This window comes from Aristolochia californica, unplaced genomic scaffold (assembly GCF_029961685.1).
Source record: "Aristolochia californica isolate CCGP_79_NKW_82.1479 unplaced genomic scaffold, dmAriCali1.0.hap1 SCAF_12, whole genome shotgun sequence".
Classification (NCBI taxonomy): Eukaryota; Viridiplantae; Streptophyta; class Magnoliopsida; order Piperales; family Aristolochiaceae; genus Aristolochia; species Aristolochia californica.
Window position 1 is genome coordinate 28,602,850 of NW_027181793.1, and position 15,416 is coordinate 28,618,265.

The following is a 15,416-nucleotide window of genomic DNA, read 5'->3' on the forward strand; positions in this document are numbered from 1 at the left end:
TTCTAATGAGCTCTTGCGATCCGGGAATATGTGTGAAGCTGCGATGAACAGTTTTAAAAGAAAATCTTTTAATTCGGGAAGAAACTAATATGAACTTTTTAGGATCGGGGTAGAATTAGTAGGCCTACATTAAAAAAAAAAAAAACAGAAAAAAAAGAATGGGATCTAATTGGAGACCCAATCTCTCTCACCCTGAAAGGCTGAAAGTATAATTGTTCCGCTGGAGATCTTCTGTTGACTGACGTATTGACCAGCGCTGCGCTTTTCTCGTGACGGAACTTGCCACCCCTTTTGCAGGAACAAGGCATTCATTTATTAGAGACCAGAGAAAGCTGGCTCGTCTCTGAGCGGCACTGGAGCGGCTCTAACAGTAGTGGGATTTTTTAGCTGGGCTTCTCGTCTGGTTTCGAGTTTCGTGGTTTTTGGTGCTTGTTATGAGAATGAAAGGAAGCCGTTGTGAGTCCCGGAGCTGATGAAACCTTGTTCACCATCTCCATGACGAAGTTTTCTTTTGTAAAGTAAGAAAATTGGGCTGTAAAGAAATTTGTGGTGGGTGCTGACATTGTAAACGCAGGGACCAGCAGGCGGAAGCTTTGAGGAAAGAAACATTTTCGATAATGAACATGGGTTTTCTTCGGTGGTCATGGTTTGTCCAGTAAAAGAATAGGAGTTCGTCGGGACTTTTATTTTTCCCTTTTTTGGGCAAAAGGAGAATCTTTGTACCCATGTACAGAGGGTGTTGCGAGGAAAACTGGTTCTCATTCTCAAGTCATTGTCACTTTGCCTTCTAGGCAAAGTAGCATTTGTCGGACCGGATTAACTGCAACCAGCAATCGGTCGTTTGATTTTCTAACGAGGAAGAGTTTCTTCACTTTGGGAGCTCTCAGTTCTGTCTCCTATCTTGTTATTCTTGATGACTGACACAGAGACAAGCTGTTATAGTATTATGTAGCCCTTCCTTCTAACCTTTTGGTGATAAATGGGTCTGAGGGAAGAGATGATTTCTTGATGGAAAGGGGGTCTTTTTGATCGAAGCTTAGCTTGCACAACACATGAACCCACTGATGGCCCTTATCCGTTGGTTCTGTCTTTTACCACTATGCTTTTCGGTGATCAGCCAGCTTGTATCTTCTCAGCATAGCGATCAGTCAACAATGTTTGCCCTTCAGAAAGAGCTGTCGGTTTTGGGTTGGGATGTGAAAAATCCTGACTACTGCGCTTGGATTGGAATAAGATGCAACTCGAACGGATCGGTTGAAAGACTTGAACTGCCTCGCCGGGAGCTGAAAGGTAACATATCCGTAATCTCAGAGCTCAAAGCTTTAAAATGGTTAGATCTTTCTATTAATAGCTTCGGAGGCGCAATTCCTGATAATTTTGGGAAATTGACTAAACTTGAGTATCTAGATTTAGCTGGAAACCAATTCCTAAGCTCAATCCCGTCTGAGTTGGGTAGCATAAAGAATCTCAAGTCATTAAACCTCTCAGACAACGTGCTTACAGGAATGATCCCCAGTGAACTACGAAATCTTGAAAAACTGCAAGAATTTCAATTATCTGGTAACAGATTAAACGGTACTATCCCAAACTGGGTTGGGCGTCTAACTGAGTTGAGAGTCTTCGCGGCCTATGAGAATTTCTTAGGTGGCCGCATTCCTGAAAATCTGGGGTTGTTTTCTGAACTTGAAGTGCTGAACCTTCACTCGAACCAGCTTGTAGGCCCCATCCCTGAGAATCTTTTTGCATCTGGAAAATTACAAGTTCTAGTCTTAACTATGAACTATTTAGAAGGTAATCTTCCCGACTTGGTTGGAACTTGTAAGAGCCTTTCAAATCTTCGAATCGGGAATAACAAGCTTGTTGGGGGTATTCCAAAAGATATTGGTAACATTAGTAGCCTTACCTACTTTGAAGCAGATAATAACAATCTTTCAGGAGAAATAGTCCCAGAGTTTGCTAGATGTTTTAATCTCACCCTCTTGAACTTAGTTAATAACGGATTTATGGGGCCTTTACCGGATGAGCTTGGGGGGCTTGTGAACCTGCAAGAGTTGATTGTTTCTGGCAACAGTCTAATTGGGGACATACCCAAGTCTCTCTCGCGTTGTAAAAATCTTAACAAGCTTGATCTTAGCAATAATCGATTCAATGGCACCATTCCTGAAGAGCTCTGCAACATGTCAAGATTGCAGTTTCTATATCTCAGTGAGAACTCAATCAGAGGGGAGATACCTCATGAGATAGGGAACTGTGTAAGATTGCTTGAACTGCAAATGGGTAGTAACTATTTGACAGGTAGCATCCCTCCTGAAATTAGCCGGATCAAGAATCTGCAGATATCTTTGAATTTGAGCTTCAACCATCTTCATGGACCACTTCCACGTGAACTGGGGAGGCTAGACAAGTTGGTCTCGCTGGATGTCTCAAACAACCAGCTCTCAGGAAACATTCCCTCTGAACTTAAGGGCATGATGAGCTTGATAGAGGTGGACTTCTCAAATAATCTGCTGACGGGTCCAGTGCCTACATTTGGACCTTTTCAAAAGGCCTCCAGTGCAAATTTTTCAGGCAATAAAGGCCTATGTGGTGATCCATTGAGCTCCCCCTGTGGAAGTTCTTTTGGTGCTGATCATGACTATAACCATCACAAAGTGTCATACAAGATCATATTAGCAGTTATCGGTTCGGGTTTGGCAGTCTTTGTCATGGTGACAGTTGTTGTTCTGTTGTTTATGATGAGAGAAAAACAAGAAATGGCTGCCAAGGCAGCATCTGATGCAATCGACGAGAACCAGAATCCCCCTTCCATAATAGCAAGTAATATATTTGTCGAGAACTTGAAGCAAGCGGTAGATTTCGAAAGTTGTGTTAAAGCAACTCTAAAGGATTCAAATAAACTGTTCACTGGGACTTTTAGCACCGTTTACAAGGCTGTTATGCCATCAGGGCTTCTTCTGTCTGTGAAAAGGCTCAAATCAATGGATAGAACTGTAAACCACCACCAGAATAAAATGATCAGGGAGCTTGAGAGGCTTGGGAAACTCTGCCATGATAATCTGATGAGACCCATTGGGTTTGTAATATATGAAGATGTTGCCCTGTTGCTTCACAACTACATGCCTAATGGTAGTGTGTCTCAGCTTCTTCAAAATTCCACTAGGAGCGAGTTTGAGCCTGATTGGCCACGAAGACTTTCTATAGCAATTGGAGCAGCAGAAGGGTTGACGTTCCTTCATCATGTAGCAATTATCCATCTTGATATCTCATCGGTTAACATTCTCCTCGATGCCAACTACAAACCTTTGGTTGGAGAGGTTGAGATTTCTAAGCTATTGGACCCATCAAAAGGCACTGGAAGCATTAGTGCTGTTGCTGGGTCATTTGGTTATATCCCGCCAGGTATGACACATTGTTCATCTCTCTTCCTTCCTTTTTTTTACTTTTTTGTTTGTTTACTTAGTTTTCTCTCTGTTTGTATCAGAATATGCCTATACAATGCAAGTAACTGCACCAGGTAATGTCTATAGCTATGGAGTTGTGTTACTTGAAATCCTCACGAGCCGAACTCCAGTTGATGAAGCATTTGGTGAAGGGGTTGATCTGGTCAAGTGGGTCCACAGTGCACCAACTAGGGGAGAGACTCCAGAGCAGATACTGGATTCGAAGCTAAGCACTGTATCTTTTACTTGGAGGAAGCAAATGCTTGGAGTTCTAAAAGTAGCCTTACTCTGCACTGATTCTACACCAGCCAAAAGACCCAAAATGAAGAAAGTGGTGGAGATGCTCAAGGAAGTTGAACAAAACTGACAGGGCATGTATCCTTTCTGGAGTGATCTAGTGCCAAATCGAATGAAAAACTGATACTCGTGTGATTCTCGATTGGTTGGAGACCGAACTTAGGCTGTGTGAGTAGCTAGGATTGCATAGATATTATGTGCTGAGAGGACAGACCGTGAAGCCGGGTTGGGAGAAGCGATATAAAAAAATGATGGGTTCATGTGACAGGGATCTCAACTACTAAAGGACTTGTAAGGATCCTCTCCAAAAATACTTCCCATGTTTATTAGAAGCAGACTTAGATCTGTGTCAGGGCAAAGGCATTTGGTTGGGTTCAGAGGAAATGGATGTATATTTTTCAACACTCAGCAGTTTGAGGATCAAAGCTTATGATATCTTGTAAGTTCTCGAAAGGAACGTCCGGTTTCATCTTCTGTAAGCTATATTTTTGGAAAACTAAGCGTGTATGTTCTTCATTGCTGAATTCTATCCATAGTTCTTGCAGTGACTATAGAAGTCATCGAAACTACAGAGATGAAGATAAAGGGAACTACTATTCTGTCTTTTAATTTTAGGGGGCATGTCAATGCCTCAAATCTTCCGCATACTTTTGCCTAATCTTCCAGACTTGTAACTTGTAGCTGTGTCCACTGGCTTGTATCTTCCCTTCTGTCTCTGCTCCGGAAAGTAGTTTTTAGTAGAAGATGTCTTTCTTTTGGCTTTTCTCCATGAATGAACACTAGTTGTTAGATCAAGAGACCTATCCATCTCTATTTAGAGAGTAAACTTAATTTACTCTGGACCACAATCCATCCATGATATACTTGGAATCACTCTTTATATCGGAAAGGATAATAATCCAAACCTAAACATGTAGCAAGGAAAAATAAAAAAATCCATTATAGTGGGAATATTGATAATTTCAATGCTTTGTAGCTTAATAAATTCATTATACTCACCCCTTCTCTTCTGTTATAAACATTAAAAATACCCTTTCAGAAAGTGACTGAGAAGCCCCCCCCTCTCTCACCCTCTTCATTCATTCGGGAATACCCCAACTCACTCCATGTCCTTGTGTGAAAAATGAAAGGATGAAACGGTTTCCTCCCTCTCCTATTTCTCCTATCCTCTTGAGCGCGATGAAAGTTTCCGTCTTCTCCTCCGTTCCACTTATCCTTTTTCACAAGATCCAAATCAGGAGAACAAGAATTATAAAGAAGGCTCACATTTGAATAGTTCCCTCCTTCCGGTTTCATATGCAATGACTCGCACGTGCAAGTGCTTCTGGACGATTGAAGATCTGATAATAAGAATCGAGAGCCGTTCGATCGCTGCCAATTCTAATCCACCGTTCATTTCAAATGTGTCGCAATTCAAATTCAAATCACACAACCGTTGAATCTTGCTCTTTTCCCTCCTGCGACTGCTCGACTGCATAAAGCTCGCCCTGTCTCCCCGTCTCCTTTCAATCGAAGCTCAATCCTTCCTTTCTGTTTCAAGACACAATCTCGTTGTCTGTCTCTCCCCTTCCCCAGACCACCATGGCCGCCGCCACTCAAAAGAAGCTGCCTCTACAGACCAGCAGCGCCTTTAACTCCACCACCGGCAACGCCGCTCCCCTGCCTGGCAAGAAGACCATCGAAGAGACGTATCAGAAGAAAACACAGCTAGAACACATCCTTCTTCGTCCCGACACGTACATCGGATCAATTGAGAAACACACGCAAACTCTGTGGGTCTTTGAGTCCGGTGAAATGGTTTATCGTTCCATTACCTATGTCCCTGGCCTTTACAAGATCTTTGATGAGATCCTCGTCAATGCCGCTGATAACAAGCAGCGAGACCACTCCATGGATTCCGTGAAAGTGGATATCGATGCTGAGCACAACTTTATTAGTGTTTATAATAACGGAGATGGTGTCCCTGTGGAGATGCACCAAGAAGAAGGTGTCTATGTGCCTGAGTTGATTTTCGGTCATCTGTTGACAAGTAGTAATTATGATGATACTGTAAAGAAGACTACTGGAGGCAGAAATGGGTATGGCGCTAAGCTAACCAATATATTTTCGACGGAGTTTATCATTCACACGGCGGATGGGAAGCGGCAGAAGAGCTATAAGCAGGTATTTTGGATCTATGATTTTGTCTTTTACGGGTTATTTGTGTTTATATTTAATCTTGCATTTTTTATGCCCTCCTTCCTCTTATGTTAGCTCTGTTTGAGTTTTTCACGTTAGTTCTGCTAAAAAAATTCTCGCGTCTGCATCCTTTTAGTAGATCATGTTTTTTCAATCATTAGGGTTCCTTACTTCTGTAATTTAGATGTGGTGTATAATCGTCTTGCTAATAATTAGCAAGTGAAATTTTCTATTCTTGACTTTGTATTTCCTAACCTTACAATAACCCCTTGAAATTATGTCGTTTACTTTTGTTTTATTAGGGGACTTGAAATAGAGAATGAAACAATAGTCACGGACTTTGTTCACAATTTTTTTGATGTTTATGTTCTTACTTCTTTCAAGATCTAAGTCTCAACAGTTCAAAATCTCTCAACAAGAATTTACTATCAATCTGGCGTTGTTTGATGCCTGCTTTGGTTTCCTTTTTTGCAAAGGTTTTCTCCAACAACATGGGAAACAAATCGGAGCCCGTCATTACCAAGTGCAAGCAAAATGATAAGTGGACGAAAGTTACATTTAAGCCTGATTTAGCTAAATTCAACATGACTCATCTGGAAGATGATGTAGTTGCACTAATGAAGAAGAGAGTGGTGGACTTGGCTGGGACACTGGGCAAGACAGTTAAAGTTGAATTAAATGGACAAAGAGTACCAGTTAAGTCATTTCAAGATTACGTCAATCTCTATCTTAAATCTGCCAACAAATCCAGAGAAGAGGAGCTCCCCAGGTCTGTTCTAGCCCATTAAGCTGCCCAATTCATCATTGTTTCAACAATGGAAACAGTTTCTTATCTTACTTCTTCTGTGAAACAGAATCATAGAGAAAGTAAACGACAGGTGGGAAGTGTGTGCAAGTCTTAGTGATGGGCATTTTCAACAGGTACCAAATAAACATTTTGATGAAGCTAATCGGTTTATGGGCTTCGTGATATTAAACATGAAACATGAGAACTAATGATCCCCTTGGGTGTCTCGACCAGGTCAGCTTTGTCAATGGAATTGCTACAATCAAGGGTGGAACCCATGTGGAATACGTTACCAACCAGATTACGAACTATTTAGTGACTGTCGTGAATAAGAAAAACAAAAACGCGAACTTGAAACCACATGCTGCGAGAAACCATTTGTGGGTCTTTGTCAATGCTCTAATTGACAACCCTGCATTTGATTCACAGACAAAAGAAACCTTGACAACTCGTCAAAGCTCTTTCGGATCAAAATGCGAGCTTTCAGATGATTTCCTAAAAAAGGGTCAGGCTCCTTCCACTTTTTATTCCTCTCATAGTTTCATTCTTATTAAAAAGGAGAAAGAAACAACAATGATCGTAGTTCCTTAATCTTGTGTCTTTTTTTGTTTCAGTCTGTAAGTCAGGAATCGTGGAGAGCCTTCTATCTTGGGCCAATTTTAAGCAGAGCAAGGAACTGAAGAAAACGGATGGAAGCAAGAAACAGAGAGTGTCTGTTGAGAAGCTCAAAGATGCAAATGAGGCTGGTGGGAAGAACTCTGATAAGTGTACACTGATTTTAACAGAAGGAGACTCAGCAAAGACTCTTGCGGTAGACAATTTAACTATAGTGCCATCGATGTAAGGCAGTCATGAACTATACAGTAACATGTTATTGTATCTGTTATGTTTACAGGTTGCTGGCATTGATGTGGTGGGTAGTGATTACTTCGGTGTGTTCCCACTTCGAGGGAAACTTCTCAATGTGAGAGAAGCATCGCATAAGCAGTTGATGGAGAACGCAGAAATTCAAAACATTAAGCAAATAATAGGTCTGCAGCAGAACAAACAATACGAGAATGCCAAATCTTTGAGATATGGCCATGTAATGATTATGACTGATCAGGTGAGTTTTGGAAATGTGGATTCTTGAAAATCCGTCATCCTTCTTTTAGATCTAATGTGCTGCTTTTTTTTTTCTTAAATCCTTTCGCCACAGGATCATGATGGATCCCATATCAAGGGTCTGCTGATAAATTTCTTCCATTCGTGCTGGCCTTCATTGCTCAAAATCCCTTCTTTTTTGGTGGAGTTCATCACGCCCATTGTTAAGGTTAAGACAAAGATCGTGATTTTAGATAAAGTTTTGAGTGATGGATTTTTTTACTCAGCGATCACTAACAATCTGTAATGTTCAGGCTACTAATAACAAAACTAAGAAAGTCATGTCATTTTATACGATGCCCGAATACGAGACATGGAAGGAAAGCTTGGGAGGAAACGCCAAAGGTTGGAGTGTTAAGTATTATAAGGTCTGTTTTACGAAGCTCAGATAGTTCTGGCCAATCTGATTGATAATGCCTTCCAACTATTTACTGATGCTTGTCAAATATCTGGTGACAGGGGTTGGGGACGAATACGAGTGAGGAAGGGAGAGCATATTTCAGAGAAATTGCTAATCACAAGAAGGATTTTGTATGGGCGGACGATCAAGACGGGGACGCAATTGAGCTTGCATTCAGCAAGAAAAAGATAGAGGCAAGAAAGGATTGGCTTCGTCAGTTTGAGGTACGCTCTGCAATACTAGAAATTAGGTAGTCACTTACCTCCTTTCTCATTTCTGAAAATAGAGGAACTGTTTGTTTCAAACAGCCGGGGACCCACCTTGATCAGAAGGAGAAGCTCATCAAATACAGTGAATTTGTCAACAAGGAGCTGATATTGTTTTCTATGGCGGATTTACAACGTTCGATACCATCCATGGTTGATGGTCTGAAGCCGGGCCAGAGGAAGATTCTTTTTTGTTCTTTCAAGAGAAACTTTGTGAAGGAGATTAAGGTGCGATTTCGATTCATCGAGTAGTTGCATTCAAAATTTTGCGATTTCTTTGATTACGAAGATGTGGACTAAGTACTCATTCCTACGGGGATTTCTTATCAATACAGGTTTCCCAATTTTCTGGTTTTGTGTCGGAGCACTCGGCTTACCATCACGGTGAGCAGAGTCTCAATTCTACCATAATTGGGATGGCACAGAATTTTGTTGGCAGTAACAACATTAATCTTCTGCAACCTAACGGCCAGTTTGGGAGTCGCCAACAGGTATATAACAACCGTGGAACAGCTCACATTGCAGAGTTTCTCTTAGTTCTGAACATGTCTTCGAACCAGTGCTTAATAACTAATCCTGTATTTCCTCAAATCGTTCTGTTACAGGGGGGCAAAGATCATGCAAGCGCTAGGTATATTTATACTTGTCTGTCGCCTTTGACTCGTTATTTGTTCCCGAAAGATGATGACATTCTTTTGGACTACATGAATGAGGATGGGCTGTCTATCGAACCTACTTGGTAAACGAGCTAAGGATCTCAATCACTGTTAAACTTCAAACACCTTCCTTCTTCACAAAAGATTTATGCTGGTTCGTCGTTAATGTTACTGCAGGTACATGCCTATTATACCTACTGTTCTTGTAAATGGAAGCGAAGGAATTGGAACTGGTTGGAGCACTTACATCCCCAATTACGACCCACGGGACATTGTCGCTAATGTGAAACGCTTGTTAAGCGGTGAATCCATGGTACCCATGCACCCCTGGTATAACGGATTCAAGGTAACTTTGTCCCGTTATCTTCATCATTATGAACACGGACATTTATGTGCTAAAACTAAACGATGTCTACATGCATTAGGGCAAGATTGAAAAATCATCGTCCAAGGAATCATATACTGTCAGTGGCATCGTAGAGGAGATTGATGAAACGGCTTTGAGGATAACTGAGCTGCCAATCAGAAGATGGACCGATGAATATGACACGTTCTTGAAGGCCTCGGTCATCGGAAGTGATAAAACCAAGGATCCATTTATAACGGTAAATTATAGACCCATCTCTCTTGGCAAGTAAAACCAAGAATAATTTCGGGAATTTCTTCCTGACAAATTCTGGTGTTTTCAGGATTTCAATAACAGTTGTGGTGTCGCTTCAATTCTTTTTGATGTTTTCCTTACTGAGGAAACCATGCAATTTGTTAGGCAAGAAGGACCGATGAAAAAGTTCAGACTAACTTCTACGATTAGTACGAGTAACATGCACTTGTTTGATCCTAGAGGAGTCATCAAGAAGTATGACAACCCTGAACAGAGTAAGTTGATTTAGTCTTGCTAATCAGATTTTATTTATCTATCTCTGGCTCTTTCTGATCTGGTTCTTTTGTTTTTTTACAGTCTTGGAGGAGTTTGTCCCGTTAAGGTTTGAATATTATGTGAAAAGAAAGGTGAGCCTTCTGTTTATGTTCGTACGAACTTATTTTTCTTTGTCTTGTGTCATGAACAACAGTTAATTTTTGCTATTATTTGCAGAAAGCGCTGCTCGAGAATCTTCAACTTGATTTGTTGAAAGTAGATAACAAAGTCAGGTTCATCCTGGGAGTGGTGCAAGGAGAGATTGTTGTCAGTAACAGGAAGAGAGCTGAATTGTTCCTCGAGTTGAAACAGAAAGGTTTCACTCCATTCCCGAACAAACCGAAGAACGCTGAAGATGCTGCTGAGTCAGAAGAGGCTGAAGGAGACCAGGAGGTAGCCGCTACCGTAGCTGTGCAATCTAGCGATTACGATTATCTGCTCTCGATGCCTATTGGGAGCTTGACTCTTGAAAAGGTGCAAGACCTTTTGGCACAGCAGGATAAAATAAGAAAAGAGTTCGAAGAACTAGAGGGAGTGACCCCAGAAGGTTTATGGATGAGGGATCTTGATGCTTTTCTCCAGGAACTCGATGTATGTATCCGCGATAGTTTTAAATCTAAATTTGAAGCGGCGGTTTCTAGTACTCGTTCCATTCATCCTTCAAACTTTCGATTTCTCATGCAGAAGCAAGACGAGAGAGATGCAGCAGCGATGCAGGAAAATTGGGGTACCCGAAAAGGTGGTACAAAGGTTTCTCGACATGTGAAGAACCCCAGGAAAAATAACACGAAAAAGGTCAATAATTCCGAGACAATAGCTGAGTCTGTAATGTCAGAGGCTGCGACCGTCGAGATGGGTAAGCTTAGACCATTGATGACAACTTGATAAAGAGACTGGAATTTGATAGGGAATTACCTTATTAATATGTCTACCTGTTCTGTAGGAGTGGCAGCAAAACCCAAAGGCAGGGGACGTTCGAGGAAACCTGCTGCAGAAAAGGTGGGTGATTTTGCTTTTCAGGTGCCACCATGTTGAAATGTATCTGTTTTGAGATTCTCTCCTGATGTTCTGACTTGGATATTTCATCAGCAAGGAAGAGCTACCTCAGTTGATACTGACGAGGATGAGGATGACATTCCTGAGCTGAGACAACGTTTGGCTGCGTATAACCTAGATTCTTCGCCAAGTGATCAGACAGGTTTTTGATCGAGCTAATTAGCCCTCATATTTCAGTTCTTTTGACCACTTTTTCCCAGTGGTTTAATTGCCTTCGTCGTTTATATCGCAGCTACAGAGGCCGAGGAGCCACAGAAGGAGCCCGCCAAAAGGACCACCTCAAGAAAGCCTCCTTCGACAATCACTGAGATTTCAGATGATGATAACGAAAAGGTCATGGAGGAAGAGGACAACGCACCAGAGCCAGGGCTTGAGCCAAAAGGTGGTAAGAAGGGAGGAAGAAAGCCTGCTAATGCAAATGCCAAAACCGGGCAGGGGCAGGCAAGAAAGCGAGGAGCAGCGGCTGGCGCGGGAAAGAAGACGCTGTTAACCCAGAAATTGATGACCGAAATGCTGAAGGTGGCTGAAACTACAACAATCTCGCCGGAGAAGAAGGTGAGAAAGATGAGGGCGTCTCCGTTCAATAAGAAGAGCGGGTCGCTGCTGGGAAATATAATCGATGAAGAGGAGGAAGAAAGCTCTCCTGATTCATCGGGGACGGCCGTTGTGGCCACGAGGGCCCGACCACAGAGGGCGAACAGGGTGCTGGCCAAGTACGTTCTGAGCGACTCGGACAGTGAGAAGGAAGCTGCTGCGACGGATGATTCTGATTTCGACGGGGCGGATGACTGAACTGTAGAGGAAAGGGGACTCCATTCTAAGTTCTAACGACCACCTGGAAATGCCAAATTTGTAATCTAGTTTACTCTTCTGCTCTTAAGGAAAGAAAGGAGAGCAGTAAAAACCCTCAACGAATCTCGATCCACGAGGAATTAATAGAATAAATATTCTTTCAACATAAATTCAATCTTCATAATCTCAGCCTTTACCATGCTTGATTCTGAACAGTGACCATGATATTTCAATGCCGTAGCCAGAATTTCATTCAATCTTAGGTCCTCTTTTGAAATTTATAGAAACTTGACACCCTAAATCTAAAAGCACCTGACGTGTTCACTGGTCGTTCCAGACACTTCCAGTCGAATAAAATGCCTCTCCTCCACTAGAAGGATATTAGTAAGAGACCAACGACCGTCGAAGAGCGCTGAAGGGAGTTGACGCCCTTTTTGAGCTTCCAAACTGGTAAGCTTTTGCTTGTCGCTTGATATGTAATTTTGCCTCTTAATTTCACTTTTTGGATATGAAATTTTCTGTTAGATCTCTATCGCGATCGAGTTCGATAGCTCCAATTGGAGTTAGGGTTTATGAGCCGGACAGTTTAGTTTTAATTAGTGCTTCTGAATCTTCGTAGTCGAGCTGCCATGGGCCTCTACTGATACTATTTAAGTGCCTTTTATCTTTTTATGATTTTACTGGACAATTTTGTACTGTCGTTCTATTCTTTTTGCGGAGAAAGGTACATGACTGATAGAGTGCTGAGACTTAAGCTTCCTGTTTTATCAATTTATTCAGATGTTCCTCGAGGATTTTTTTCAGTTCCGCATTTGAGCAGTGGACTGAACTGTTAAAAAGTTTGAAAGGATACTTTGAAATGGTTATCGAATAGCTGATGAACTCCTAATAAGTGAAACTGGATGCTATGGGGGTTGTCTTCTGGTCTTGTGGGTTGTCTTCTTCTTTTTTTTCTCATTTTCAAAAAAGCAAAAATTCTAGCTCTTGTGAATTTTTTTTTTCTGATTTTCAAAAAAATCTTTTTGTGTCCTTTGTGAAACTCTCGCCGTTTGAAAACATAAAATAAAAAAGATACTATGAATTGTATTAGTTGATAAAGGCTGGTCAACTTCACAATATTTATGTGTCTGAGTAACTATAATATCCTAGTTTTACCCCGGTGCATTGCTCTTCATGTTATTCTTTCTGGTCCCAAGTGATAAAACCAATGCTTCTTTCGAGATCCGCATAAATAAGTAGGATGATATTGATATATGTGTCTTTTATTTTTCCTGAAAGACCAAATATCTATGGTAGTTGAGCTTCAGAAGAGTTTTGTAACAGTTTTAATAAACTTATTGATGTGATTTTGTCTCTTGGTTTCCTTTCTTTGTTACTATAAATAATAACCTCATTGGGTCTCATCTTTTTGAGAGGTTACCTTCTCTTGGACTAAGCTAGCAATGATTAAAGTTTCTCTTTCACCAGTTAGATACTGTTCATTTGTATGAGTGTGAGTGTCTAGGGGAGTATAAAAGAAGGTCTGCAGACTAGATTAATCACAGAATGCACAAGGAAAAATTCTTTTAGTTTGTTTATGGACTTAAACTGATACTGATCCTTCATGTGGAACTGAAATTGGCTTGTTCAAGTGCTAGATTTTTGTAGTCCCAAGCTTTGGTGGCTTTATATTTAGATGTTGGAGGTAGGCTCATATTTTTTAAAACATTATGTTATCTGCACTGAAGGTGAAGTTCTTACCCAGTTTTGAGGAAATACGTTATCAGCCAACATAGTGGATTGTTTCATTTCATCACAGACAAGGCCAGGCATACTTCCCTGGTGGAACATGTGGCTACTTTTTCTTTCTCCACCAATTCCCACTAATTGTATCCATTATTTGGCTGCCCCCTTGTATACTGTAAATTTCGTTCAAATTCTCCATCCCTCTGATTAAATGAATAGGCTTGTTCTGGATTCTGAACTTTCCAATTTCGGTTATTAGACCTAGAGGTTAGTTAACATTCGATGAGTTATGCACATACACAGAGAACTATGAGCTATTCCGGGATTGATTTATGAAGGTAAATCCCAATTAAGGTTGTAGTTTCGACCTGCAGAATATTTGACACCGCCCTAATACTGGTTTTACTTCACTGACGACTTTCTCTCTTGTGTTTCACCCTCCCTAGCTTTTTCCCTCGACTAAATATTTTCAGTCTATCTGCGTTGTTGTCATGGTTGATCTTTCAATGATTTCTTGACTAGAGGAATCCAGATTGTTAACTGTGTAGATTCCCCTCTTGTGCAGATTGACAACATGTCGGCTAAGTACATCATAGGATCTGTGGCAGCATCTATAGGGATTGCTTTTTGGTTGGATCATTTAATGGCTGACAAGAAGTTATTTGGAGGTCAGTTATAAAACCTATAGTCATAAAACTGAGAATGGAATATTTCTATTTATGGATGCTACTGATCATTGATATCTCCTATTATTTGTTGATGTACTAGGCACTACTCCAAGAACTGTCGCTGATAAAGAATGGTGGGAAGAGACAGACAAGAAGTTCCAGTCATGGCCACGCACGGCCGGACCACCGGTTGTGATGAATCCCATTAGTCGTCAAAACTTCATTGTCAAATCCAAAGACTGAATGTTGAAGTCAGTCACGAAACTACATTTGTCAAAATCCAAGACTGAAACTTGGAGGTGTACCTGAAGTTAGTTACAAGATGAGTGCTCTCTTGAAGGATTAGGGCCGTTTATAAAATAGACCTTTGTGAATAATCCTTGTACCTCGTCTGGAGTAGGCTGGCAGTGAAGCCAGTTTGACAGTCTTTTTGGCTTGTGCTTTCTGTAGATATTGCCGAGCAGAAAGGGCTATCGGATAGCGATTCAACTGCGATAATCTGATAGTGGTAGGTTATATATTTATACAAAAAAAGAATCATCCCCTTTACCACCAAATTTACTTGAAAACTTTTCGTGATTTCCCTTGAACTGTAGAGCTCAAATTTGTTAATGGAATGAAAACAAATCTGGTGGAATCATATTGACTATTTGGATATTATTTCATACCTTCTTAAAAAATTTATCCACAGCATGCTAGCTACGCACCACGTCCAATTTTCACTTGATGCTTTCTAATGGTGGGGCATCAGGTCAGGTTTGGTGGCGAACCTAACCCGACCTGACCCAAAATATGCGGGTATGGGGTTATATTTCTAATCCCCCACGGAGCGGGGATAGGGATATGGGTTTGGATGGGTCCATAAAATAGGGTTCAGAAGGTTCGGGGTCCTTTGATCTCAGAACCTTCCTGCTTACCCCGAGCTGTCTGTGACTATATCAATGACTAATATATAAACCTTAAAACCAGAAAAATCTAAGCGCAATAAATCGTGCTAAGATTTAAGAAACAATAAAAGAGTATAAAAGATAGAAAAGAAGATCAGATAATTGGTGGGCCTCACGTCAGATTCAGACTCAAAAATCTTGTATT

The 15,416-nt window shown here is 41.1% G+C and overlaps 3 protein-coding genes across 3 annotated transcripts; all 3 read left to right on the forward strand.

Moving 5' to 3' along the window:
- On the forward strand, nucleotides 1–4,285 carry LOC137945249 (leucine-rich repeat receptor-like tyrosine-protein kinase PXC3). Its single transcript, XM_068791033.1, has 2 exons — nucleotides 1–3,399; nucleotides 3,482–4,285. Exons 1-2 carry the CDS (start codon nucleotides 1,053–1,055, stop codon nucleotides 3,805–3,807), a joined length of 2,673 nt encoding a protein of 890 aa, XP_068647134.1. The 5' UTR covers nucleotides 1–1,052; the 3' UTR covers nucleotides 3,808–4,285.
- A 968-nt stretch (nucleotides 4,286–5,253) lies between these two features.
- On the forward strand, nucleotides 5,254–12,115 carry LOC137945291 (DNA topoisomerase 2-like). The gene is made up of 21 exons (XM_068791106.1): nucleotides 5,254–5,900; nucleotides 6,392–6,684; nucleotides 6,770–6,836; nucleotides 6,937–7,207; nucleotides 7,317–7,513; nucleotides 7,598–7,807; nucleotides 7,901–8,014; nucleotides 8,100–8,213; nucleotides 8,305–8,469; nucleotides 8,554–8,739; nucleotides 8,847–9,002; nucleotides 9,117–9,250; nucleotides 9,345–9,513; nucleotides 9,593–9,772; nucleotides 9,857–10,043; nucleotides 10,126–10,175; nucleotides 10,261–10,674; nucleotides 10,768–10,939; nucleotides 11,027–11,082; nucleotides 11,173–11,281; nucleotides 11,372–12,115. Exons 1-21 carry the CDS (start codon nucleotides 5,319–5,321, stop codon nucleotides 11,929–11,931), a joined length of 4,386 nt encoding a protein of 1,461 aa, XP_068647207.1. The 5' UTR covers nucleotides 5,254–5,318; the 3' UTR covers nucleotides 11,932–12,115.
- Nucleotides 12,116–12,276: 161 nt separating this feature from the next.
- Nucleotides 12,277–14,961, forward strand: LOC137945292 (uncharacterized). The gene is made up of 3 exons (XM_068791107.1): nucleotides 12,277–12,381; nucleotides 14,222–14,324; nucleotides 14,425–14,961. The coding sequence occupies exons 2-3, from the start codon at nucleotides 14,231–14,233 to the stop codon at nucleotides 14,565–14,567; spliced, it is 237 nt and encodes a 78-aa protein (XP_068647208.1). The 5' UTR covers nucleotides 12,277–12,381; nucleotides 14,222–14,230; the 3' UTR covers nucleotides 14,568–14,961.
- The last annotated feature ends 455 nt before the right edge of the window (nucleotides 14,962–15,416 follow it).